The sequence below is a fragment of the Mustela putorius genome, unplaced genomic scaffold (assembly GCF_011764305.1).
Source record: "Mustela putorius furo isolate JIRA1106 unplaced genomic scaffold, ASM1176430v1.1 tig00537284_pilon_pilon_pilon, whole genome shotgun sequence".
NCBI classification, from domain to species: Eukaryota; Metazoa; Chordata; class Mammalia; order Carnivora; family Mustelidae; genus Mustela; species Mustela putorius.
Window position 1 is genome coordinate 2,219,875 of NW_025422422.1, and position 27,785 is coordinate 2,247,659.

A 27,785-nucleotide genomic window follows, 5' to 3' on the forward strand; every position below is an offset into this window, starting at 1 on the left:
AATCAGGTCTGCCAAATTGTTGTATCCCTTAGTTGTGTGACCTTGGTCAAGTTACTTTCCTCTTTGAACTGAACTTCCATTACTGGGACAGTAGATACTTTACTTTTTTGTCAGGAAAAGTTTATTTACTTTGACCTTTTCAGCCATCATCCTGACACCAGTATACTAAATGCTGGGCACTTAACACATTTCTGCTTTCGTATAGGACATTACGATGTGTGCGTTTCAGCCACTCCTCAAACTGACAGTGTCAAAAAATGAACTCTCTCCCAGATTTACTTACCTTTTTGTGTACTCTATTTCACTATTAATTCCACTATCCTCTTTTTTCCCCAGTACCCAAACTAGTTTTATTTTCAACATTAACTAAGTTTAAGCTGTCCCAATTTCTGATACATACAAATGTATATTCACTTAACTAGATATACACACATATAAATACATACAAACATAATTCCTATCCATAGTAATACTTTTGAGTTTTATCTATACAATTAATTTTAAGTCGGGTCAAATATTTCCTCTTTTACAATAAACCTAATCTGTTCATGAGACTCTTCATTTGGTATGGGGTAAGGAGTATAATCCTGGATAAAACTGGGATGGTCAGAACTGCCCCTAGCCCATACAGGGTACCTTGGTACAACTTAGAAAATGAGCCACATTGTCTCAGCCTGGTGAGTGGAGCCCTACAGGATTTCAGCAGTCATGGGTTATTTCAGCAATGTACCCTTGTACAGGGCACGATCTCCATGTAGGTGGCCATCCTGGGGGTGCTGCTCAGTGGTGGGGCAAGCAGAAAGGAGTGGTCAGGCCACCTTTGTACAGTTTTACTCTTGTTCAGAAAGACTGATTTAATTTGTCTGGCTGAATTTGGTCAGATGGGGGGTTGTCTCTTCTTCAAACCATTAATGTTGATTGAGCTCAAGAGAAAGGTCTCCTTGATGGAAGATCATATTCACACTCAAGTTTGCACATGGTTGTGCTACATGTAAGTGGACTTTGAAGGTTTAATCTTAAGAAAATAACCCAGTGTTGATTCTTGACTCCTGAAAATTATGCTGTCCATCTGGCTATAGTGTTGAAGTACAAACTAGAAGGTAGGCCTATTCCACAACTATTAAGATGAATTCACACTTGGAGTGGGAGCTCAGACCACTGCTCTTGAAGCCTCGGCTTGGCCGCCTTTACCACACTTGGAGGGGTTGAGGGGAGGAGAGAGAAGCTAGCAAGCAATCATGGCCAGAGAACCAGGGCCATGGACACCCCTATCTGCATACCTCAGTGAGGCAGGTGCACTTGGTTCCACACCCTCAAGGCTGTCCACTATCCTCTGGAACTAGAAACTTCTGGTTTCAGCCGCAGTATCATCTTCAACTCTTGATTCTCTTCTGTGCTTCACATTAAGTAACTTGTCTGTTCTTACTCATTCTGTCTCCTGTTCATTTCTTTTATCTCTGCTGTTCTTGTGCAGCCTTTTCCTTATCCTCCCACTAACTCTGCCTCCAGGCTTTTCTCTTCATCTCTTTATTCTCCTTTCACTTATCATTCAAAAATACAGGTTTATACCATTCTGGTTCTTAACAGTTTTAGTGATCTAGTCCCAGACTGATTGGTAGTATCCTTCTATAGTCCTATGCTTTAACACACTAGATCATATTCTGCCCCTCAAAAATACTTGTACTTTTATGCCTCTAGCCCTACTAACTAATGGCTTTTCACTTAAGTAACCTTTTGTACATTTTAAGCAGAATTGAGATGTAGAGTTTAACATTTCCCTATTTTTAACGTAGGTTAATAAACATTTTGTAATTAGCTTTGCTTGTCATTCTTTTTTTTTTTTTTTGCTTGTCATTCTTTAAAATCCTTTCTATGATATCTTCTTAATCTCTTTACCAGTGCTTTTTCATTAATAATTACTCTTCCTTTTCCCATCTGTAGCACTTGCACCTTTCTTTAGTACTGCTGTCTGCCTTGCATTTCATTAGCTATATTTGTGATTTATTTTCTTTAGTCTGCACTTACTACCATGTTGAAAGGTAGAAAATGCCTTAGAGTGGAACAGCTTTTTCTATTTCTCCCTGAAAGGTAGTTTAGTAGATCAGTGTCATGTCTTAAAATGGCATCTTAGAATTAAGGAAATGGTACATTACCTCCTCTACTATACAGTTTTTGAATATGGAGACCATGACTGGTTTTTTTGTTTGTTTGTTTTTGTTTTTTAGCTCCTGTGTCTTTTTACACTTGCTCAGTAGTAGAAAGATAAATAGAAATTAGAAGCTTTTGAACTGAATGATCATGAAAATGCTAAAAATTTAAGCTTATGAACTACACCTAAAACAACATAGAAGTGGGGACTATAAGAGGCTCAAATGCGTACAGTAGAAAGTAAGTTTCTATAGGAACTATAAAAGGAAAAGAATAAGCCCAAAGATTTGAAAGAAGAAAACCAAATGATAAAGGTGAGAGCTGATGTGAATGAAATCAATGGCAAATCTACAGTAAAGAGTCAGGTTATACCAAAAGTTACTTTCTTTGAGAAGACTTAATAAAATTGATAAAACTCTTACTTATCAGAAAAATTAGAACAGACATAAATAGCCATTATCAGAAAAATTTAATAATCATTGGAAGGTATTAGGAACAATCTCATATTAACAAATGGAAAATTTAGACCAAATGGACAAATAACTAGAAAAATGTAACTTACCAGACTGGAGGCTATATAGAAAATCTGAAGTCCATTACCATTAAGAAAATCAGTGGAGTAACCAAAATTTTCCCTCACAAAATCTTAAGGCAAACATTAAGTGCTGAATACTAGGTATTTGAGGAGGAAATCATTTCTATTTATTTTATTTTTATTTTATTTTAAGATTTTATTTATTTGACAGAGAGCGATAGAGGGAACACAAGCAGTGAAATGGGAGAGGGAGAAGCAGGCTTCCCACTGAGCAGGGAACCTGGTGCGGGGCTCGATCCCAGGACCCTGGGGTCACAACCTGAGCTGAAGGCAGACACGTAACGACTGAGCCACCTAGGCACCCCTAATTTCAATTTTTAAAATTCTAGGGAATAGAAAAAGAGGGTTTGCTTCCCAAGTCATTTTACGGTACTAGCACAATCTAAACACTAAGTAAATAATAAGTGTATACTCTGTCAAAATACTACTGGCATTTTTCATAAAACTAGAACAAACAATCCTAAAATTTGTATAGAACCAGAAAAGACCCCAAATGGCAAAAGGAATCTTGAGAAAGAAAAGCATAGCTGGAGGCGTCACAGTTCTGGACCTCAGACTATATTACAACGTTGTAATCGTCAAGACAGTATGGTACTGGCACAAAAATAGATGCATACATAAATAGAACAAAACAACCCAGAAGTGGACCCACAACTGTATGATCAGCTCATTTTCAACAAAGCAGGTAAGAATATCTGGTGGAAAAAAGTCTCTTCAATAAATGGTTTTGGGAAGATTGGACAGCTATATGCAGAAGAATGAAACTGGACCAATTTCTTATACCACACACACTAATAAATTTAAAATGGATGAAAGAAAAAAGAAAAAAAAATGGGTGAAAGACCTGTATGTGAGATAAACCATCAAAATCCTGGAGAAGAACACAGCAGCAGCCTCTGACATCAGCCATAGCAACTTTTTACCAGACAAATCTCCTGAGGTAAGGGGAAACAAAAGCAAAATGAACTACTGGGACTTCATCAAGATAAAGTTCTGCACAGCAAAGGAAACAGCAAAACAAAAAGGCAACCTTCAGAATAGGAGAAGATGTATGCAAATGACTTCTGGTAAGGGGTTAGTATCTAAAAATCTATGAAGAACTTAATCAAACTCAACACCCAAAAAACAATGCAGTCGAGAAATGGGGAGAAGACTTGAATAGTCATTTTTCCGTAGACACACAGTTGATTATACTAGACACATGGAAAGCTACTCAACATCACTTGGCATCAGGGAAATACAAGTCAGAACTACAAAGGGATACCACCTCATACCTGTCAGAATGGCTAAGTTTAACAATACAAGAAACATGTTGGTGAGGATGCAGAGAAAGGGGAACTCTAATACACTGCTGGTGGGACTGCATACGGGTGCAGCCAATGTGGAAAACAGTAAGGAGGTTCCTTACAGTTAAAAAATAGAGCTACCCTAAACAAACAAACAAAAAAAATAGAGCTACCCTGTGGTGCAGCAATTGCACTAACTAGGTATTTGCTGAAAGGATGCAACAATACTGATTCGAAGGGTACATGCACCCTGATGTTTAAAGTGGCATTATCAACAATGGCCAAACTGTGGAAAGAGCCCAGATGTCCATTGAATGATGAATGAAAGATGTGTGTATATATACACACACATGATGGAATATTACTCAGCCATTAGAAAGAATGAAATCTTGCCATTTGCAATGATGTGGTTGGAGCTAGAGTGTATTATACTAAGTGAAATAAGTCAACCAGAGAAAGATAAATACCATATGATTCAATTATATGTGGAATTTAAGAAACAACAGATGAACGTGAGGTAAGGGGGAAAAAAAAGGGAGGCAAACCATAAGACAGACTCTTGTTAATAGAGAATACACTGAGGGTGGATGGAGGGATGGGTATTAAAGACAGCACTTGTAGGGATGCCTGGGTGGCTCAGTGGGTCAAAACCTCTCCCTTTGGCTCATGATCCTGGGGTCCTGGGATCAAGCCCCACATCTGGCTCTCTGCTCAGTGGGGAGCCTGCTTTCCCCTCACTCTGCCTACTTAATGATCTCTTTCTGTCAAATAAATAAATAAATCTTAAAAAAAAAAAAAAAAGAAGGCAGTTAGGCTGAGTGCTGAGTATTGTATGTAAGTGGTGAGTCACTAAATTCTACTGAAACCAATATTACACTATACGTTAACTAGAATTCACATAAAAACTTGAAACATAAAACGTATCTTCAGTATTAAGTAGAAATAAAAACGTAAATTTACATTGATTGGAAAGTAAAAATCATTCTACCGTAATACTTCTTAGTCTTCATCTCTTCATAAAATCTGCTTTAAAATTTCAAATCCTTAAACATAGCCAAATATTTGGGGGGGGGCACTTGGGTGTTTCAGTCAGTTAAGAGTCTGCCTTCGGCTCAGGTCATGATGCCAGGGTCCTGGGATCTTGCCCCAAGTCAGACTCCCTGCTCAGAGGGAAGCCTGCATCTCCCTCTCCCACTTCTCTTGCTTGTGTTCCCTCTCATTGTATCTCTCTGTCAAATAAATCTCCAAAAAAAAAGTAAAATCTGTCAAGGACCGTATAGAGAAAAATTACAGGCCAATCACACTTAGAAATAGGATTTAGAAAAAAAAATTTTTTTTTAAAGATTTTATTTATTTGTCAGAGAGCTTGAGCACAGGCAGGCAGAGAGGCAGGCAGAGGCAGAGGGAGAAGTAGGCGGACCGCTGAGCAAGGAGCCCGATGTGGGACTCGATCCCAGGATGCTGGGATCATGACCTGAGCCGAAGGCAACCGCTTAACCAACTGAGCCACCCAGGCATCCTAGGATTTAGAAATCTTAAATTACATATTAGCAAGTCAGATCTCGCAGTATATAAGCAGAGTAATACACGATGAAGAAGTTGATTTTATCCCAAGAATTCACAAGGAACTTCAGGAAGTCACATTGTGTAATTTGCCACATTAAAAGATTAAAAAGAAAGCAGTCTCAAGGAAGGAATTCTCTAAAGATACATGAAAGGCATAACAAAGTCATATATTGATTAAAAACAAAAAGCCTCTGGCAGGTTAGAACTTACTTAATATGCTAAGGGGGGAATTGACTCCCCCCTCCATGATTAACTACCTCTTTATGGGAAATATTTTGAAAAGTTTTCTTTAATATAAACAGTCTTGAAGCACTGAAAAAATAAAATTAAATTTAAAAAATAATTTAAAAAGTTTTCTTTAAGACTGGGAACAAGACAGGTTTCAGCATGTTAGAGACCCTAGCAATTGCTATAATATGGGAGAGAGATAAGAAAATTCTGTAAAGGAAGAACTAAAACTCACTATGAGAAAATACAATTGTCTATTAAATGATAAAGTAGATAAAGTATTAGGATTAAAGTGTTAAGATTTTTGGATATGAAAATCAGTTTAAAAATCTTTTACTAGCATATTGTTTGAAAATTTTAAAAAAAATTTGGGGGAAGTGAGTAAGAGCATGAGGGGGGGTGTTGGGGTGAGGACCAGAGGGAGAGGCTGAAGCTGACTCCCTGCTGAGCAGGAAGCCCCATAGGATTTTCAGGATCCAGAGATCATGACCTGAGCCAAAGGCAAATGCTTAATCATCTGAGTCACCCAGGTGCCCCTGAAAATGAAAAAATTTAAAGCTGGTTACTTAGAGCAGTAGCAAGTACTTCTGGCTAAATTAAAAAAAAAAAAAAAATTAAAGATTTTACTTATTTAGGAGAGAAGGTCAAGAGGAAGAAGCGGACCCCCCGTGGAGCTGGGAGCCATATGTGGGACTCGATCCCAGGATTCCGGGATCATGACCTGAGCCGAAGGCAGTTGCTTAACCAACTGAGCCACCCAGGCACCCATAAATTTAAAAAAAAAATTTATGGAAGTGTGATTTCTATGAGAAGCAGGTTTGCTTAGACATTAAAGGATGCCTAAACAGAGATACATCTGAATAGGTCGATACTTTAAATACTTCACTTCTCCCCCTGTTAACTTGTAGTTTCAGTCATTTCCAAACAGAATTGCTAACAGTTCTTCCTATGGTATTTGACAGCTGGTAGGAAAATTTAATGAAAATGCAAGGGGTCAATCAAGATAAAGCCACACAGGTTTAACAGATAAGTAAAAGGACTTGCTCTGTTTTGACTTCCTCTAAAGCTGCAGTTAAAATTACTGCATGAAGAGAGAAACAGACCAGTGGAACAGAGTAGAGACCCCAAAGGTGAGCTCCCCAGAGAAATGACACCTAAGAGCAAAGAAACCCTACAAAGCTTTAAGGAGGGGAATAACTTGTTTTACAAGAAAGGTGAAATACAGTTGATTGGGAAATAAGATGAAATTGAACCTCAGCCCTACTTTGTGTTAAATAACCAACTCCATTTGGATTTTTAGACCTATATATGAAAAGTGGAATTTTAAAGCAATTAGAATATAGGGAACTTATTATAAAAATAAAGGAAATAATAAATTTGACACCATTACCGCAGACATCGCTGTAAAGAGAATAGGAGGTCAGGCTAGGAATGGAAAAAGATATTTGCTACATATTAAAATAGTGAAAGACTTAGATACAACATAAAGAATTTTAAACTACTAAGATAAGGCAGCCCAATAGGAAAATGGGTAAAAGACTTGAACTAGCCCCTTCCAAGAGAAAATCCAGATGTCCAGTTGGCATTTGAAAAGTTGCTCAACCTCCTTCTAGGAAGAAATCAAAACCACAACGGATTACTTCTGTTTATCTTCCAGATTAGCCACATTTAAAAGTCTAAGAATATAAAGTGGTGTTAATGTCACAGAGCAGTTGAAATACCAAAGTATTAAGAGTGTAAATTTGCACAATCATTGTGTCAACTCCTTAGATGACATACCTTGGAGTAGGAAAATCTGCATACTTTATGTACCAGGATACATGTACCACAGTGTTTATAGCAGTACTATTGGCAGTGTCCCCAAATAGAGAATGGTGTAAATGTAGAACAGATGAAGGCATTGTGGTATCGATCCAGTGAGGTGCTATACAATAATGGAAATGTATGTGTCTATACATACATGCAAATTTTTAAATAAACCAAAACAAATGATGGTTAAGGAGGGAGGCATTTATGGGTAGTAGAGTAGTGTGTAACATGAAGAGATTATGGTAGAGCAGGGACATGAGAGAAAGAGTTCTGGGCAGTTTTCTATTTCTTAACTTGGATGGTGGTTACAGTTATTTTGTTGTCATTGTACTTTTCGGTTTTGTACTCTATGTGTTTTATTTCAAAATAACAGTAAATTCTTAAACACAAAGTATTGTGCTTTGTCAGTAGAGTACATTTTCTGTACTTGAAAGAAAATTAACTCAGCATCCACTTTCCCCCTATGGCTCTTTCTACAGCAGAACTCCTCAGAAGCATTGTCTGTCCTTGTTTGTGGTTCTTCCATTCTTGACTCAATTTACCATAGTTTGGCTTTCATCCCTTACTGTAATGACATCCATGTCGCTAATCCCATTGGTCCATTCTGAATTCTTAATAGTTTTTAGCAGCATTTGACATACTTGATCATTGAGCCTTCACTGAAATTCTTTATCCTTTGGCCTACAAGAGGCCACATCTCAAATTCTTTCATCCTTACTGGCTATTGCTTCATGGTTTCTTTCCTGATTCCTTCTCTCTCCAACCTCTTAATGTGAAGTTCTCTGTCCATAGATCCCTTTTGAATTTTCTTGGTGATTTCATCGTTTATAGCTCCAGCCTGGTCTTCTCTTCTAAAGTCAGGACTTTCATTCATTCATTCATTCATTCATTCATTCATTTATTTATTTATTTTTAAGATTTTACTGATTCATTCATGAGAGACAGGGTGGAGGGGGGTGGAGGCAGAGGGAGAAGCAAATTCCTTAGTGAGCAAGGAACCTGATGGGGGACTCGATCCCAAGACCCATGGATCATTACCTGAGCCGCAGGCAGACACCCAGTAACTGAGCCATTAGGCGCCTCTAAAGTCATGACTTCTCTTTGACATCTCCCGTTGGATATCGAATAATTTCTCAGATTATCACCTTTATTCTGTGAGGAGAGGACTTGAAAGCTCTGCATTCCTTCCTAGATTTGCCCTATATGTCTATTCATTTATAATGAAACATTGCAAAAACAGTCAGAATTACTTACTTAATTAAAAACAACCTTTGCATGTGAAAGAGTTGGTTGAACTTAAAACTATCAGAGGTTGCCAGTGCCTTTTTGCAAATGGTTGTCAGACTGCTGAGCCTGAATCCTTGTTGCAGTATAAGACAGCCTTTTTCAACTTGACTTCTGGGAGGGGAGAAGCTTTCCTGCTTAAAGTATCTTCTGTATGTAGTTAACCTCTCTCCTGTGCCTCTAGAGTGGTACTTATATGCTATCTTTGGGAGAATTGGCAGAGTAGTCACTTTTCTGTTCACAATAGTTCCTTTCTGCTCTGTAGTAAAGATAAGGAATCCCTACTTAGAAAGGCTGCTAAGATGTAGACCTCACTCTCCTGTAGTTCTGCATAGCGCAAATTGTCACCTGCCTTGTGCTTAAGGCTATCCTAGAACTAATGCCTCCATGATTTTTAGCAACATTAGCTTGAGAACCTTTACAAAAAGAGTTACCGTACAATTTTTAAAGTATGTTACATCATGACTTAAGTTTTTAAATGGATGCTTACAAATGAAAGTCTTAATTGAATGCTGGTAATGAGGCACTTGGTTTAGAACTTCATTAAAATTGCATAATAAACAATTGTTACAGTGTTCTGCCTTGCATGCCTTAGTTTTTCCTCTTCCTCTCAGAACTATTAGGTAATATTTTTCAGGTATCCGTGCTTGATAGCTGGTAGTTTCTGTATCGAAGGTACCTCAAAATTCTGTGGTCCATAAATGGAAGGCAGCTCTTAAAATTTAGAGAAAACAATTTTACTTTCACTGTATCATGTTTCCATATATTTTAAATAATATCTTCCCGGATGTGTTTGCTTTTCATATTATAACTACTCAATGATTTTATATTAACAGTATGTAATTATATTTTCTGGTTGATAAACACAAAAGCAGGGGTAAACAAACATGCATGTTTCTATAATGTTTTCATTAGTAAACATTTATTTTAATATTATCTAGGCTATCAAGTACTAGCTCCAACTGCCTATTATGATCAGACTGGTGCCTTAGTGGTTGGCCCTGGAGCAAGAACTGGCCTTGGAGCTCCAGTTCGTTTAATGGCTCCAACACCTGTTTTAATTAGTTCAGCAGCAGCACAAGCTGGTAAGTGTAACTGATGTTTTCAGGGATAATCTTTTTGTGGTGTTCTTTTGAAATCATTTAAAAATAGAGAATAGTCTTTTGAGCAGTTTCAAGAAGTATCTGAAATTTATTTTCCAGCAGCAGCCGCAGCAGCTGGAGGGACTGCAAATAGTCTTACAGGCAGCACAAACGGTCTCTTCCGGCCCATTGGCACTCAGCCACCACAGCAGCAGCAGCAGCAGCAGCCGCCAAGCACGAATCTGCAGTCTAATTCATTTTACGGGAGCACGTCTTTGACTAGTAGCTCCCAGAGCAGTTCTTTGTTTTCTCACGGACCTGGCCAGCCTGGAAGTACATCTCTTGGCTTTGGAAGCAGTAGCTCTTTGGGTGCTGCTATAGGCTCAGCCCTCAGTGGATTTGGTTCATCAGGTAAGTTGCCTTTTAAGATGAGTGTACTCTGCTAAGTGGACATGAGGTATACGTGTGTGTTGAATAATAAATATTAATAGCTTGTAGCGTAGAAAGGACAGGAATATAACACTGGTTTATTAGTTTAATTTTGTAGCAAAAAAACTGCCTCCTGCAAATCTTTTAAGCATTTATGAGTGTTTAGCTCATTTCAGGCAACCCATCTTTTACTAAGCTATAGTCATTTTTCCCTGGCTTTAAGAATTGTATTATTGAAATTTTTGTTTTAGGAAGGTTTGTTTGGAGCAATATATATTATACTAATGACTAGCTCTTCCTTATTCTCTATATAATGATTGAGGAAGTAAATATTTTGCCATCTTAAATTTCTGGTATTTTAAAATAATTGTCTTTGTGTGCTTATCAGGTAGTTTATTCTTACTAAATAAATGCTAGTGGTTCATTATGATTTTCTTTAGTTGGTATGACATATAAAAATAAAATGAAATATTCTAAACAGAAGCCCCTAGGAAACTACCAATGTACTTATCTTTTAGACTAAATAATTGGGCCTTTATCCCTAAAATTTCATCTAAAAGGATGTTTCTTCCCATATCCTAGTTTTATATATACTACTTAAAAAATTAAATTTGAAGTATCTTCACAAAATAATTTACCCACAACAAAGTGATTTTGTAACTGAGGAATGACTACCTGAAGTCAGAAGAGGCCTGCATTGACTCCCCAGTGACAGACCTTGTGTTAGCATTCTCTGAGGTTTCCAGAGTAGTCAGGAAACATGAGAGGAAAAACAGTGTACCCTAGGTCTGTTGGTACAGTGAATTCACAGCCTTTTCTTCATGAGGGACAGGGCAGTTTATTCAGACCTCAGGAGATTTTCCATTTTTGTTAAGTTCTAGAATCTATAATACCTGCTTCTTACCTATTTTCCCACCACCTTAAACTGTATGGTTTTCTGGTGAGGAAAATGGCAAAACTAACATGGGCCAGTTTTTATTAAGTATGTTTGCCTATTTTCTAAGAAAGGATCTTCTGAACTTTCAGCATTCATACTTACAAGAGGAATGGTTTAAAACAAGTAGAAACTTTTAGATGGAGGATGCTTTTTATAATAAAGTATAATAAGGAAGTAATGACAGTTGCAGAACAAAAAGTTACCCAGAGAATGGGCACAAGAACTTCTAAGGGAAAATCAAATGACCATGGAGACTCTTTAATCTTTTAATTTTCCTACTTGAGTTTTTCATTTCTTTTGGAGTTCAATATTTTACTTCTTCCCAAGCACTCCCATAGGACTCATTTTTTGTTTCTAATACACTTGACAAGCAATTTCCTCAAGTATCCAACATGCTAAAGAAAACCAAAAGAACGTATAACTTAACTTTGTAGAAATAACTAGTTTCTAGAGATTATAGAGAACAGAGAAGAGCTTTGATAAATCTCCTGTTCCCTTTTCTTATAAAATAATGTCACTGATGGTCTGGGATAGATTTGTAGGCCCCATTAATCCAGTTCTTTTAAATTCCCATTTGTCTCTTAGCTGCCCCCAGCATTCAGGAACGGTTGGCATGAACATTTGTTCCCTACAGATACTCCTGCAGATGCCTCTGTCCCAGAACTGATCTTCTTCATGCCTCCCTTATTTATAATCATTGCTTACACAATCTGACTGCTAGTCTGGGTGCCTCTGTTTACCTTGCTTCAGAGAGCATGAGCAGGTGCCGCTCCTGGATGCCAGTACATAGTCTGTCATCTTCCCCTTCCTCTTGGACATTTTCTGAGAGTTCATTGACGTGCTGCACGTGTGTACTCTTAAAACAGGTCTACCCACGGCGGTTTCACCTTATGGCAATTCCATATCTCTGCGAAATTTAAAATGATAGTGCGGTTATGTGCACATACACACACACAATCAGACACATTCTCCTACGTATATGAGGAAATTAATAACACTTACAGTATTAAATACCCTAGCTTATAACACAGTCGCCTAGGAAGCTTAGCCATTATAATATAGTAATTAAGTCATCCTTTCTATGACCCATTATTTAGAAAGTATTGCAAGTTTGTAATTTAACATTTTGTGCACAGTTGACAAGTGATTAGTGACTCCACTGTTGGTCTAACCTTCTAGATATTTTAGGTATACTTCGTTTCGTATTTCATAGTCGAAGTGTTGCAGAAAATTTAGGCATATAGTAAAAGTTAAGGGGCCAGATTGTTTAGGTTTAAAATAAAGCTATTTCTGAATTACTTTTAAATGTTTGGCTTGGCTTTTCCTTTTTGGAGGAAAATAATACTGCATGTGTCAAAACTATGGGGGGTTTTTTGTTTTTGTTTTTGTTTTTGTTTTTTCGCCAGGGGACTGACAGAGCTACTGCTCTCATTAGAGAGCTAATGTCTTTTCCTTGTCAGTTAAATTGTTTTCTGAAATAAATAGGAATTTTAAATTTAGCATGTTCTGGAACAATCACTTTGACAGTGTCCTTTTAAATTAAATTAGCATAGTTAATGTAGCATATGTTTGACAATTTTGCCAAAAGCAACTCAAACAGAAGTATTTATTCCATTAGTGTTTATATTTGGTTTTGCTGTTAGAATGCATAAAGTTAAATAGTATCCCTGGTACAGTATCTTAAAATGTGCAGTTTTCAATAAAACATAAGTCTTTCAGAAACTGTACTGTCTGGTATAAAAGGTTGACTTTTTGTTTTAATATTTTGCCTCATACAGTTATGTGAGCCTGGTATTTTTCTTTTATAAGAATCCTCAATTTGGCAAAACCAATGTAATTGTTTTCTATCTGTATTATTAGCTTAACTTGGTCTACCCATCATGTGCTCTGCTTAATTTTTCTCTTTATTTTTTCATTTATACCCTAATGACCTACTTATAATTGACTTGTGATTAGAAAACCAAGACCTAATAGAAACTTTAAAATTCTCTTGAAAAATGTTAACCATATTGGTCCGAATATAGAGCTTATTCTTCAAAAACTTGACAAGGAACGTAATATCAAATTCTCTCAGCTGTAAAAGGCATTTAGTTAAAAAACAAACAAAAAAAAAAGGCCAGTGTTCAGAAATAGGAAAAAAGCACTTGAAAATGTGGCCTCTAAGTGAGACTTCAGAATTGGGAGTTTTGGACAACCCTTTTAAACACTTGGTAAAGAATTTGATTATCCAGATGTGTTGATTAACAGATCTTGGGTTATTTTTTTGAGCATTCATCACTATATGGTAATGAGATTCTACCATCGTTTTATGATTTTGTGAAGTACAAAAGGAAAAAAGGACTAGAAGGTTGAATTTGGAATTAAGTAAAAAGAATTTAGTATGTAGTTCAGTGAGAGATGTATTATGAGAGAATTGTATATTAGCTAAGGGGAAAAAAAGGTTTATCAGTCTTCACTTGAGTAAGGGGCTCATAAAACTGGTAGTAGATATTTAGGAATGGAAGATCCCAAGGGGTAAGTGAAAGCATGTCTTTGGTGTGATAACAGTAATGAGAGCTATTAGTTTTCTAAAAGGAAGTTTAGTTTTTCCTACCTATCTATTTTGTAACTTGTTGAAGGATAGGAACTATGTGTAATGTGAAAAGTACCGAAAAGTTAGTTGTCATCTGTATTTTGACTGATATTCGGGCCAATATGGACTTCAGGACTATGGTTTGAACACAAGCTAGAAGCCAAATTAAATGTGAATGGTGAGGGAAATGTATTAATAATCTGTTTATCAGTGTAATCTTTTCTTGGCATTGAGTTGAAGTCTAAGAACTTGATTCCAGAGATTAGGACACTACCAAAATTTAACCTTACTGGAATTTAATCTCCAGCATCTCCTAAAGCAGACACCTTACAATTTCAGGGTTTATAAATCATACCAGGGTATTAAAGCACAGTAATCATATGTGTCAATGGTAAATATGTGTGAAATAATAAACATATGAGTGCTCTGTTAAGTATTTGGTTACTTTATTGGGGTGCATTTATACCCTTTTATGATTAATAAGTTAGTTTATATAGTTATCACAGTAATTATCTTCTCCATAATGTTTCTAAAAATAATTATTGTGATCACTTCTGTTATTTCCCAGCAAGAGTTGGGGATAGGTTTTATTCAGTTAACACATGTATGTAATTAGGGTTTTTTTTATTTCTTCTTCAGTTGGCAGTTCTGCAAGTAGTAGTGCCACAAGGAGAGAGTCTCTATCTACTAGCTCTGACTTGTACAAAAGATCTAGTAGCAGCCTAGCACCCATAGGGCAACCATTTTACAATAGTCTGGGATTTTCCTCCTCTCCAAGTCCAATAGGCATGCCTCTGCCAAGCCAAACTCCAGGACATTCACTTACGCCACCGCCATCACTTTCATCACATGGATCCTCATCCAGTTTGCATTTAGGTAAAAAAAAAAAACCAAAACCCTTTTTATTTGTATGTATACATGTAAGTGTGTTTGTGTGTGTGTTTATAATATATGTAAAATATTTAATGTTGGATAAAACATGCCAAATTGCTTTTGCTTTTAGATATTAGCCTTTTGAAAAAGTTCTACTTTTGTGAAAACTCAAAGTGAGGGTCTAATGTACAGTAAGGTAAAGACCCCTGTGTATCTTATGTTTCTTTTATGAAATACAGTGGTGTGTTTTTTCTTGTCTGTGCTTTTGATTTGTGTGTGTTTTAGATCATCTGAAAAGTCAACTGTTTAAACATGATAGTAAAAGAAATTTCACTGTTGCAAGTTTTTGCACACCTAAAGGAAAACATTAGTCACATAGTTACTGAAATCCAAATAATTTAGTTTAGTACAATGGTTTCTGCTTTGGCCTTTGAATGCCTGGCGATTTTACCAAAGGTTGTATCAGGGTATATGATTTAATACGTTTGTGAGTTAGAGTCTTAAGGGTTTGGTCCATATGCTCTTACTTTTGAATATGTCTTTTAAGAAAAACAATGTTTTAGGCTTGTTATATCCTTGAATTTGGAGCATTTAGAACTTTTGTATCTTTCTGTATGTTAAAATTGCCCCCTACCCCAAGATTATTGAGGTGGTGGTTACCCTTTTCCCTCTCCAGGAAATATTTACTCATGTAGTTAACAGAATATTTTTAAGAGATTTTGGATATCAGAGGCTATGTATGAATCTGTGTCTCTTTAAAGAAAGTATTTGATTAAAATTAGATTTCGAATTTTTGTAATTTTAGTTAACTCAAAACTGAGATTTGTGCTTGGAAAGATTAAATCAGCTTGTGATTTAAAAAGAAATGTTGCTGTTGTTAGCAAAGATAAGTTAGTGATTGTATTTGACCCCTGTCCCCAGTCATAAGGGTATAGCAGTTTTTTCCTAAAGTTTGTTAACGTAAGTGTCCATGTAACAAAGGGATCTTTTGCATCATTTAGATACATCTCAGGGTGAAGTGGCCTAGATTTTTAAAGGCCGGTCCTGTGCCCCAAGTTCTGGGTCCTTGCTCTTTTGTAGATATTAAATATATACAACTATTTATTTGATTTTTAAAGGCCGGTCCTGTGCCCCAAATTCTGGGTCCTTGCTCTTTTGTAGATATTAAATATATACAACTATTTATTTGGGTGGGGCCCTAAGATCTCCTATACAGCACTATTTGTGTAAACTTAATCAGTTTTTAGCCTGACACCTTTGTTCATTTACCATCTTTTCTTGATCATGGGAGCTGCTTAGTTCCTGATCTATATTAATACTCTACTCGGACCTACTCATTCCCACCACTCCCATGTAAGACATGCTTTTGAAACTTTGAAATATACACAAAAATTTGGAACATAGCAAGCCTAAGGATAGGTCTTTCATAATAGTTTTGTGTTTTATTTGTTAAAAATTATATTTGTCATGTCCTGTCCTTACATAGGTAAGTTCCAGATCAGATTCCTGTCAATTGTTATAGCTTATGTTGTGCTTTAGGGCCTGTAAAAATGGCATTAATTATTCTACATAGCTTATTTAGAAATTAGAAATATAAATGACTTTTTAGATGTATCTATAATTAAATAGCAAGCAAGGTATTTTTCTTCAGACTAAAGAATCCAGCTGTGTAGGTGCTTAGGAAAGAAATTCTTGTTACTTAAGAGAAATAGTCATCACTTGGGCCAGCATTTCTGCATTATAGCCTGATACTTCTGTACGCAAAGTTAAACGCCTTAGTTTAAACGCATTAGCTGGAAATCTGTTATTTTAATACACCTCTGATTGGAATTATCTGTAGATTATTTTCTTTTGTATTCTCCCAGTTTCCTTTAGTTTTAGTTGTTGTATGGCTGACAATGTTAACAAGGACCATATGAACCCTGGCAGGTTGGAATAATTTAATAGATTTCATAAATTTGCTCTTTATGTAGTGTTCATATAATCTATTTGCTTTCATCTGATTGAATCACAGTACAAGACTTACATGCTCTCTGGTCTAAGAACATAATTTTTAAGTTGTATGTCCTTTAGTGGATTTCATCATGAATCAAGTTATCAAAGCAGATAATTTAGAAAATACCTATGGAAATGAATTTGCATATCTATTTTTAGAAATAATCTTCCTCAGATCACATATTAAGAATAGAGTATCATGGGGTAGGAGTTTTCAATTTCATTATAATTGGTTGGAATTAATTGGGTCCATGTTATTGTCTTGAGAGATTTTCAGACAGGTAACCATTATAGTTATTGATAGGCCTTCCTAATACCTACATTCTAAAAGTCTTGAATGACACCCTTTTTTTTTTTTCTTCAAACCAGCTCTCCGTTTGCTAGTTAATTGATTAACAGAAAGGGCCTAATAGCAACATTGTTGTGTGCTTCTTTCCAAAAAAGATGTTTACTTTTTTAAAGTAGTTGTCATTTGATCCACATAAGTATTTTCAGTTTATGACTACTATTCACTTTTTCATTAAAGAACAAATATTTCAGGGGCGCCTGGGTGGCTCAGTGGGTTAAAGCCTCTGCTTTCGGCTCGGGTCATGATCTCGGGGTCCTGGGATCGAGCCCTGCATCGGGTTCTCTGCTCAGCAGGGAGCCTGCTTCCCTTCCTCTCTCTCTGCCTGCCTCTCTGCCTACTTGTGATCTGTCAAACAAATAAAATCTTAAAAAAAAAAAAAAAGAACAGATATTTCATTTGAAAGGTTTGGGTTCATTTTTTATGAACTAAAATATTTCTGATTCGCAACCTTATTTTTTAAGATACTGAAGTCAGAAGCATGAAAAAATTTTATTCTTCCATTTCCTAGTACAAAAGATAAAATTCCTTTTTTTTTTCTTTTTTAAAGATTTTACTTACTTATTTCGCAGAGAGAGAGAGATCATCAGTAGGCAGAGACAGTGGGGAAAGCAGGCTCCCTGCTGAGCAGAGAGCCTGATGCTCGGCTTGATCTTAGGACTCTGAGATCAGGACCTGACCTGAAGGCAGAGGCTTATCCCACTGAGCCACCCTGGTTCCCCAAAGTACCTTTTTTTTAAAAACAAAACTATACTGTCATCATATCCTTTTTTTTTTTTTAAGATTTTAAAAAATTTTTTGACAGAGCACAAGTAGGGGGAGCAGTAGGCAGAGGAGGAGAGGGAGAGCCTGGGATCATGCCCCAAGCTGAAGGCAGACGTTTAACCGAACGAGCCACCCTTGCGCCCCTATCACATTTTTAAAAATTAATAATATCTCATCATTCTGTTTTCCCTAATTGACTTAAATGTCTTTTTGATGTGCCCTTCAGTCTGAAGCCATTTCCCCTTCCTCTGTTTTTTCTTTCCATTTATTTGTTGAAGAAACTTTGTCCTGTTGAATTTCTCACATTCCTAACTTTGTTGATTGCTCCCCCATAGTAGTATTTAATGTGTTCCTCTATTCCCTGTATTTCTTGTAAAATGAAATTACATCTAGAGGCATGGTTTTATTGTTTGTTATTTGCTGTTTTTGGCAAAATGGGTTCTGTATTTTCTTGGCTGGCACCATATCAGAAGACCCATCTCTGGTTGTCTCCATTTGGGAGCTTGTCAGCCTGATCCACCTAACAGCGTAGCAGCCTTGGATCATTGTCTGTTTTTTCAGAGGTTGCAAAGTGGTAATACTCTAATTCTGTCATACCTTCAGCATTTATTAGCTGGGAGTTCTTTATGAAAAAAACCGTTAGGATAATGCTTATTTTCTAACTTAAGACAATAACTTTTGAGAATGAGTTGATGCCCTAGCATTTTCTGAATGTAACCCCTGTTCTTTTAATCATCATTGTTACCTGTAAATTGATGACTTAGGGTAGTGGATAGCTTTTAGTCCACTGCAGTCTGAGAGGTACCAATTTCATAGCATTTTTTTTTTTTAAATCTTGAAATTTTAACATCTGCTGTGCCTGCGTGGCTCAGTTGGTTAAGCCTTTGCCTTTAGCTCAGGTCATGATCCCAGGGTTCTGGGATTGGGCCCTCTGTCAGGCTCCCTGTTCGGTGGAGAGTCTGCTTTTCCCCTCTCCCCCAACCCTCCCCCCCAATTGTGTGTTCTGTCTCTCTCTCAAATAAGATTTTTTTTTTAATTAAAGATTTTACTTATTTATTTGTCAGAGGTAGAAAGAGCCGGTGAGCACAAGCAGCAGGAGCAAGAGAGGGAGAAGCAGGCTTCCTGCCGAGCAGGGAGCCCAATGTGGGCTCGATCCGAGGACCCTGGGATCATGACATGAGCTGAAGGCAGACTCTTAACTGACTGAGCCACCCAGATATCCCTCAAATAAGATCTTTTTTAAAAGATGTACCATCTTTGGCCATTTGGAGCTCTTAGGATGGACCCCTATTTGACTACAGGTTTTTAAAAGCAGTGTTTAAATACTGGGAATCAAAAACAAGTGGGAAAGGAACAAGGAAAGAGAAGAAATTTAAAATTAATGGCTTTTATCTTGAAATGCAAAGAGCAGTGTCATATTCTGTGCTTCAGGTTAAGTGTTAAACATTAAATGAATTATTTTTTCATGCTATCTTAATCTGTAGAGCTGGGGGGAAAAATCTACCTGTAGTTGTTTTCTTTAATCATTCTCTCTGTTAGAAGTCAGTATTTTATTTTGAGGTACATCATCTTGGAAAAAACATTAAGTATTCCCAGTATTATTTTGTTCTTCTTGGAGCTAGCTAACAAATTCTTTCCTTCTCTGTTCCTTTTTCCTTTTTAAAATAAGCTTTTAAAATGCGTTAGTGATTTCTGGTTTATTCTTACCTTTGTGCTTATAGTAATCAGGTTGATACGCAATTTCCTGGGTATAAAACAACATTGTGTATTTTTATTTAACTTAGGACTTAACGAACTGATGGTTTATTCCTTGTACCTCTTCCTTTTTTTTTTTTTTTTTTTAAGATTTTATATATTTATTTATTTGTCAGAGAGAGAGAGAGGGAGAACACAAGCAGGCAGAGTCAGAGAGAGAAGCAGGGTCCCTGCTGAGCAAGGAGCCTGATGCGGGACTCAGTCCCAGGACCCTGGGATCATGACCTGAGCCAAAGGCAGCAGCTTAACCAACTGAGCCACCCAGGCATCCTGAGTACCTCTTCATTTTTGAACTGGCTTGTTTTTCTTAAGAAAAAGGTACTAAAAAGTGTAATTGAAGCTTTGAGGTCAGTCAGTGAAATTAGTTTATTAAAAGGTAGCAATCGGTTCTGACAATTCATTGTCTTAGAGTCAGTAATTAAATTCAGTACTTTTATGGATTAGGAGATTTTATAACCTATTCTCTCTAAGATTTTATTTGAGAGAGAGAGAGAGAGAGCAAGTACGGGGATAGGTAGGAGGAGAGAGAAAGGGAGAAGCAGAGCTGAGCAGGGAACCTGAAGTGGGGCTTGATTCCAGACCCTGAGATCATGATCTGAGCTGAAGGCAGACGCTTAACCAACTGAGCCAACCAGGCATCCCACCTATTTTTCCTCCAATTGCAGAAAATTTCATATTAAAAAATTAACTGTTGGGATAATTTTTCCTATTAAGTAGAAGTTAATGTCTATTAAAATTCCAGACTGACCGATTTTGTCAGCTCCTTCTCTTAGAATGAAATGCTTAAAAATTAAAACAAGTATGACCAAGTTGGTTGTATGGCAGTGTAGAGTTTTTCTAAGTGTCATATGTGGTCCTTAAAACAGGAAATAATAAATTACTTTGAAGCTTTCATTAAAAGCACTGCTACCCTGGGATGCCTGGGTGGCTCAGTTGATTAAGCGTCTGCCTTAGGCTTGGGTCAACTGAGCCCCACATTGGGCTCCTTGCTCAGTGGGGAGTCTGTTTCTCCCTCTCCCTCTGCTGCCACTCTGCCTGCTTGTGCTTTCTGTCAAATAAATAAAATCTTAAAAAAAAAAAGGTACTATTACCCTTTAAGTAATAGTTTACCTGTAATTGAATAGCATTTGAATAGTTTTCTAAAGCACCTTCATATTTATTATTTCATTTTCATCCTAATTCTTTAATGTAGACTGGCTGAGCAATACGGCCATTAAAGATCAGAAAAATATAGGTCATGGCACCTGGGAGGCTTCGTCATTAAGCATCTGCCTTTGGCTCAGGTCATGATCCCAGGGTCATGAGATTGAGCCCCACGTTGGGCTCCCTGCTCAGCCGGAGCCAGCTTCTCCCCTGCTGTCTGCTGTCCTTGTCATTGTTGTCCCCACCCCCACCCCGCCTGTGCTTTCTCTCTCTGTTAGATTAAAAAAATAAAACCTTTAGGGGAGCCTGGGTGGCTCAGTGGTTTAAGCCTCTGCCTTCAACTCAGGTCATGATCTCAGGGTCCAGGGATTGAGCCCTGCATCTCTGCTCTGTAGGGAGCCGGCTTCCCTCCCCCTCTCTCTGCCTGTGTCTCTGCCTACTTGTGATCTCTCTCTCTCTGTCAAAACAAACAAACAAAAAAACCTTTAAAAAAAAGTAGTTTTGGAGGATAAAAGTTTATAGATGAGAGAAAATTTTTAAAAGTCTTTTCTTTTTGTATGTGTTCTTATTTATGTTTTTTAAATTTTTTTGTTTCTTTGTTTTAAAATGTTCCCCTTGCCCTTGATAGGAATTTTACAAATTGGAGTTTCTTTAAAATTTTGCTGATTATATGTCATTTGCTGTCATCTTACTAGTTTCCTTTTTATTTGTTGGCCCTCCCTTCACATTTGCATTTCAGCTCCCAGTTCAGTTATTTACCTTTTTCTTTTTATTGATGTAACAAATAAGTCCTCAAGTGCCTTAAAAATTCTTTTAGTCTACCAAGATTTCACCTAGAATTTACATCATTTTGTTGTTCATACACTAACCAATGTACATTAAGTAAACAGGATCAGAAATCCGGCTCTTAAAACGTATGCACATGTACTTCTGGAGAGATCTGTAGCTTTAGCCAAATACTCTTTGAAAATGAAAACAGCATGTTCATGGGGTGACATTGAAAATTGACACATACAGTGAGAATATTTTCATGTGTGTTTGTTTCCTTATAATGTATCCAGGAATAGATCCAGGGGAGGAAGGGTGAAGAAGACGGGGCACCTGGCTCTCTCAGTTGGTTTAGCATCTGCCTTCAGCTCGAGTCATGATCTCAGGGTCCTAGAATTAAGCCCCACATCAGACTCTTTGCTCAGCGAGGAGTCTTTTTCTCCCTCTGCCTTTACCCCACAGCTTGTGCGTTTACTGTCTCAAATAAATAAATAAAATCTTTAAAATCTTTTTAAAAAGGAAAGAAGTTAAAGAAGGCAAATAAATGGATGAACTTAGAACGTTTGGGGGTTGAAGAATTCATTATTATAAAGACAACACCTTTCTTAGGTTGATGTATAGATTTATCCCAGTCTCAAGAATTTTTCAGGCTTTTTAAAGAAATTGACAAGCTGATTTAAATAATGTAAATGGAAAGACAGCCGAGAGCAGTCAAGACAATCTTGAAGGACCAAGTTAATATCAAAATAATTACTGTAAATTTACAGTAACTAAACTTGTGACATTAGCACAAGGATAAGTGGACTAGAATAGTGGATCCAGAAATAAACCTCATTTGGTTCCCTGATTGGGCCCACTGTGCCACCCTGACATATTTGGGAAGGACGGTCTTTTTAGTAAATTGGACTAGAGCAATTGAATATCCAAATAGAGAAAAATGAACTTTGACTCCTCTTACACACTACACACAGACAGACACACTTTATTCTCAGAGAAATTAAATAACTTGCTTACAGTCATTACAGTCACAGACTTAATAAAGAACAGAAATCTTGAACCCAAGTCTATCTGGTTTATTCCAGGATGTCACACTGCTTCTCAAAGAATGCTTTTATTTCTGTCTAGAATCTATCTAAATAAATATTCCCTAAGTTCAGAACTTTACTTTTAAAGTTCAGAACTTTAATAAAATAGTGGTGAGTTGGTGGGAAAAGTGAGTTTAAATATTAGTATATTGGCAGCTTTATGGCTTTCCGCTTGTTAACAATTGACCTTTAATCTGAATTAAGTAATTTTTACTCAGTCTCTTAAAAACATTTATAACTAATTTTTAAATTAAAACTGATGATACAGGGTCTTCTTTATGTGATACTTTATATAGAACAGGAATTAGCTTAATTTATACTGAGATTAATCCACATTTTATGTTAATCTTTCGTGGGTAGTTTTATTGACCTCCATTTTAGAATTTTTGTGTCTGATCAGAAACTTTACTTATTAGTTCATTCAACCAATAAAGAACACCTACGCGCTACACTCTGCTTGACTAGAGATGCTTCTTTAAGGAAAAAGACATCATCCTCACCCACATCATGGAGTTCGTAGTGTTTGTAGTTCATAGTGTTGTGTTGAATGTAGTAGACATGTATACCAGCACTGAAAATACAATGATTGTAGTGCTCTTTCCTTATTGCACTTTAATTCCATTTTATAAAAACATAATAAGTCTCCATTAGAATTACCATCTTTCCTTCATATAAATTTACCACAGACTATACTTCTATTAGAATTATATTAGAATTCTGGCTTTATTTTAAATAAGAAGCAAGAAAGCCCAGGCCTTTCTCCACAGCTTTAAAAGTAGTAAGATCTTAACAGAAATTTGAGTAACTGAATTTGAGGGATTTTGTTTCTTTGTTATTTTATTGATGAAACTGTTCTTGGACATTGGCTGCTTTTCTTTTTTCAGAAATTATTTTACATTCTACTTGGATTTCTATACTAAAGCATCATTTGGTTGTTCATTCAGTGTGTTTTCTGATAAGTGTGTTAGGATCATCTCTTCAGAATACTGCTCTTTGAAAAGCTTCCTGACAGGAATTTTTATTTGTGTGTATGTGTGTTCTGTGGGGTTTTTTGTTGTTTTGGTTTTGGTTTCTTTGGAAATGAGTTTACGTCTAGGTTTTTTGGGTTAAATGTATCTTTCACATTACCTTCCCAGTTCAGCCCTCTTCCCACCAGTGTAACAACCCCATCATGAGAGAAAATTAGTGTGCCTGTGTTTGTCTAGGATCAAAAGTTTTTGTTTTCCCCAGTAAGTCAGGGCAGCTGACCATGAAATCACAACAGGAATCTTTTTAAAAAAGTATAGATGTTGTATGCAACCTGATGGTTTGTTAACTGTCACCAAAGGTATTAGCCAAAGAGAGGAATTGGAAGTCAGTTCTGAAAGGGTGGTTTGGATCAGGCAGTCAATGAAGTACACCCCACTACTTAGGATTTGGGGCTTATAGGCAGTTTTTATTTTATTCAATTAATTTATTTTTTAAAGATATATTTATTTATTTATTTGACAGACAGAGATCACAAGTAGGCAGAGAGGCAGGCAGAGAGGAGGAAGCAGGTTCCCCTCTGAGCAGAGAGCCCGACTCGGGGCTTGATCCCAGGACTCTGGGATCATGACCTGAGTTGAAGGCAGAGGCTTTAACCCACTGAGCCACCCAGGTGCCCCTGATAGACAGTTTTTAAAGTGCCCTCATTTTCAAAAGAGAGGCAGCTTTTCCTAAAGATTAAGGTGCAGGCAGTTTTTGAAACCAAACAAAAAGTAGCCTTTTTGTTGGAAAAATGGGTATCAGCGAGTGAGTTAGTGATAGAAATTATGTAATACTAGGCTGAAGACTATAGTTCATATGTTAAAACACCAAGTCTGTTTAAATGCTCTTTTTTAAAGGAGGGAAGGTTATCAATATCAAATACCTTGTCATGATGGTCTCCCTCTTTATATTTTTAGAAAGTTTACACCTAATTAGAGGCTAAAAGGTAAGGTTACTTTTAATTGCTTCTAGAAAACAATTACAAGCAGTAGAAATGGAAACAACAGATTGTTATTTTGGCTTGTAGTTTGCATCTAATGTTTGCTTTACATATTGTCATAAGATGTACAACTTTAATGTTGCATACCAGCCATGTTCATGCTTTTTGCTTTATATATTAATCTATTAAAAATGATGTGGAAGACTGTGCCTTTTTTTTTTTTTTTTTTAAAGATCTTATTTATTTATTTGACAGAGACAGACAGCGAGAGAGGGACTGCAAGCTGGGGGAGTGGGAGAAGCACACTTCCTGCTGAGCAGGGAGCCCAGCCAGTGTGGGGTTTGATCCCAAGACCCCAGGATCATGACCTGAGCCAAAGGCAGACGCTTCATGACTGTCCATCCAGCCACCCAAGACTGCTTTTAACTAGAATTGTATTGGTTTTGGGGGCACCTGGGTGGCTCATTTGGTTGAGCATCTGACTCTTTCTTGTCAGGTCATGATCTCGGCTGACGGAACGAGCCTAGAGTCAGGCTCTGCGTTCAGCAAGGAGTCTCCTGGAAATTCTCTCCCTCTCCCACTGCCCCTCCTTTCTGCTTTCTTGCTTGCTCTCTAAAAAAACAAGTAAATAAAATCTTTTTTAAAAACCATACTGGTTTTTAAACTCACTGAAGCCTCAGTCTTTCTCCAGTAAATTTTTGTGTCTTTATATGGCAGATATGTAATTAATAATGATTAGAGAAATTTTATGTGATTTATTCCCCTTGTAACTTGAACTTGAAGCATATCCCAGATTTTAAGAACATCATACAGCATTTAATGTTCTTCATGAGGTATAGCAGAATGCTTTAAGTGAATTGCTAAGACATAATGGTTTTTAAAAAAAAAAAAAAAACCCTCAGTCTAATTACTATTTATGCATCCTTGAATAAGGTATTTAGTGTCTCCGAACCTATTGTGTCACAAGTAAAATGGAGATTATTTTCTTGTCCCATAGGGTTGGTAAGAAGATAGCATATGTATTAGTTTTCTAGGGCTGCTGTAACAAACTGCAACTGGGTGGCTTAAAACACAAATTTATTGTCTCATACTGCTGAAGGGTAGAAATCAAATCAAGGCAGGGCCATGTCTTTTTGAAGACCAGAGAGGGCATTCCTTGCCTTTTCCTAGCTTCATGTAGTTGCTGGCAAACCTTGGCATCCTGTGGCTTATTAGCTACATCACTCTCATCTCCGCCTGCCTCATCATGTGACATCTCCCTATGTGTCTCTGTCCTAAATGTTCCTCCTCTTAAGAGAATACTAGTCATTGGGTTGAGGCTCAGCCTAATCCAGTATGACCTCACTTTAACTTGGTTATAAAGACCCTATTCCCAAATAAAATCAAATTCACAGAAACCAGGAGTTAAGAATTAAACGTACTTTTGGGAGACTCAGTTCAACCCTATATAGGCTATCCTCTGGCTTCCCCGGTTCATGTTTTGCCCACGTGCAGAACATAATTCACCCAAAACCAGCAACCCCAGTAGTGGGAACCCATCCTCCCATCAACTAGGAGTTTAAAATCTCATCTAAATAACTCAGAACTAAGTCCAAATTTCATCTTCTCTGTCAGGTGAGATACTGAATATGGTCCATCCTGGATAGAGAAGAAAATTCTTCTCTATCTGTGGACCTATGAAACCTACAAAACGAGTTACCTGCTTCTAAAATACTATGGTAGCTCAGGCATAGGATAGATAGTCCTATTGCAAAAGGGAGAAATTGGAAGGAGTGAAGCAAGCAAGTGTGAATGCCAGCAGGACAAATCCTATTTGTTACAAGGCCAGAGAAGAATCGTCGGTGGCTTCGATGCTCTGTCCTCTAGATCTCCTGCCGCCCCACCTCTCCAGCCTCAGAGTCATTCTTCATTTTGTCCAATCTCTGATCCGATCAGGCCAGGCTGGCAGTATTTTTGTTGTTAGAAAATTCTTAAAAACATTGCTAGTCTGCCATTAATGTCAAGAGATTGTCCAGCCACACCCATTGGCTCTCTGCTGTCAGCATTCTATCTCAATTACCTAAGATTTTTTTTCCGTATCATCAAATGCTGGTTTTCTTTTGCTTAACAGTTCCTTTGAATTACCTCTTTCTCTTGTTTTACCATAGGCAATTAGGAGAAACCAGAGCACACCTTTAACATGTTGCTTGGAAATCTCAGCTAAATATCCATGCCAATTCTGTTTTCTACCCAACAACACGTTTCAGTGTGTTCCCCTGTTTCCTGTGACATGTTTTTCATTTTTGCGAGACCTCACTTGCAGCATCTTTAGCATTCATATTTCTACCAACATTCATGACAAACATATGTGTTCTCGAAGATGGTAGCAGCTTTTGATAGGTGCTCATCACATCTATTTGAGTCCTCACCAGAATTGTCTTTAATATCCACATTTGTGCTGTACCTTTCAAGGCAGCTTAGCCTTTTTGTTAAGCACCCCCAAATTCTTCCCAACCCCAGAATCACTTCATTTTTAGCGCTTTTTGTAGTAGCACTTTACTCTGAGTACCAAAATCAAGTTGTGTTCCCCAGGGCTGGTAGGGCAGATTACCCCAGCTGAGTGTCTTAAAATGAAACAACAAACTCAGGGAGGCACAATTTCAAGACCATGTAGCATTTTATGCAAAGTTAACATTCTCTGTCCAAGAAAGAGTGCTCAATAAATGGTTTCTGCTTTTTTAAAAGGACCCTCATGGACCGTCAGGGCCTAGCGCATAGTATCAGTTAGGAATATTAAGCTATTAAGTGGACTTTCTAAAGTAGGTAAAGAAACTGATTATGTTGAACACGTAATAAACCCTATTTAAAATGATGGCACAACTTAGGACAGAGTTCTGACCAGTGTGTCCTTCAAGAAGTTTTTAAAGTTAGGAATATGTAACCAACATCCTAAAGTAATCCATGTGCATATTGAGAAGCACTGCTCTGAAGTCATTTTTCCTACCAAAGTATAATATATGCATATAAACATAACAAGTCAAATTATTCATGGCTGTTATCATCTGCTCTAAATGTTCCATGTACTTCGTTTAAAAAGTGATCATAGAAAATGTACTGAATTGAAAGTACTACACTTGATCTTAGCCAGAAGGGCGAGAAGCGATGAACTGAAAGTACTAAGCTGACCTGTTC

General features: G+C 37.1%; 1 protein-coding gene across 7 annotated transcripts in view; it reads left to right on the forward strand.

The window, feature by feature from the left end:
• Nucleotides 1-27,785, forward strand: part of PUM2 (pumilio RNA binding family member 2) — a 104,316-nt gene that overhangs the window by 57,189 nt on the left and 19,342 nt on the right. For 4 of the 7 annotated variants that reach the window (XM_004745871.3, XM_004745872.3, XM_004745868.3 and 1 more), the window contains 3 exons: nt 9,858-10,001; nt 10,119-10,409; nt 14,576-14,812. In XM_004745871.3, coding sequence (XP_004745928.1) covers nt 9,858-10,001; nt 10,119-10,409; nt 14,576-14,812 — 672 coding nt within the window. The remainder of the gene's footprint in view (nt 1-9,857; nt 10,002-10,118; nt 10,410-14,575; nt 14,813-27,785) is intronic. The other 3 variants (XM_013052950.2, XM_004745875.3, XM_013052949.2) reach the window with 2 other exon arrangements.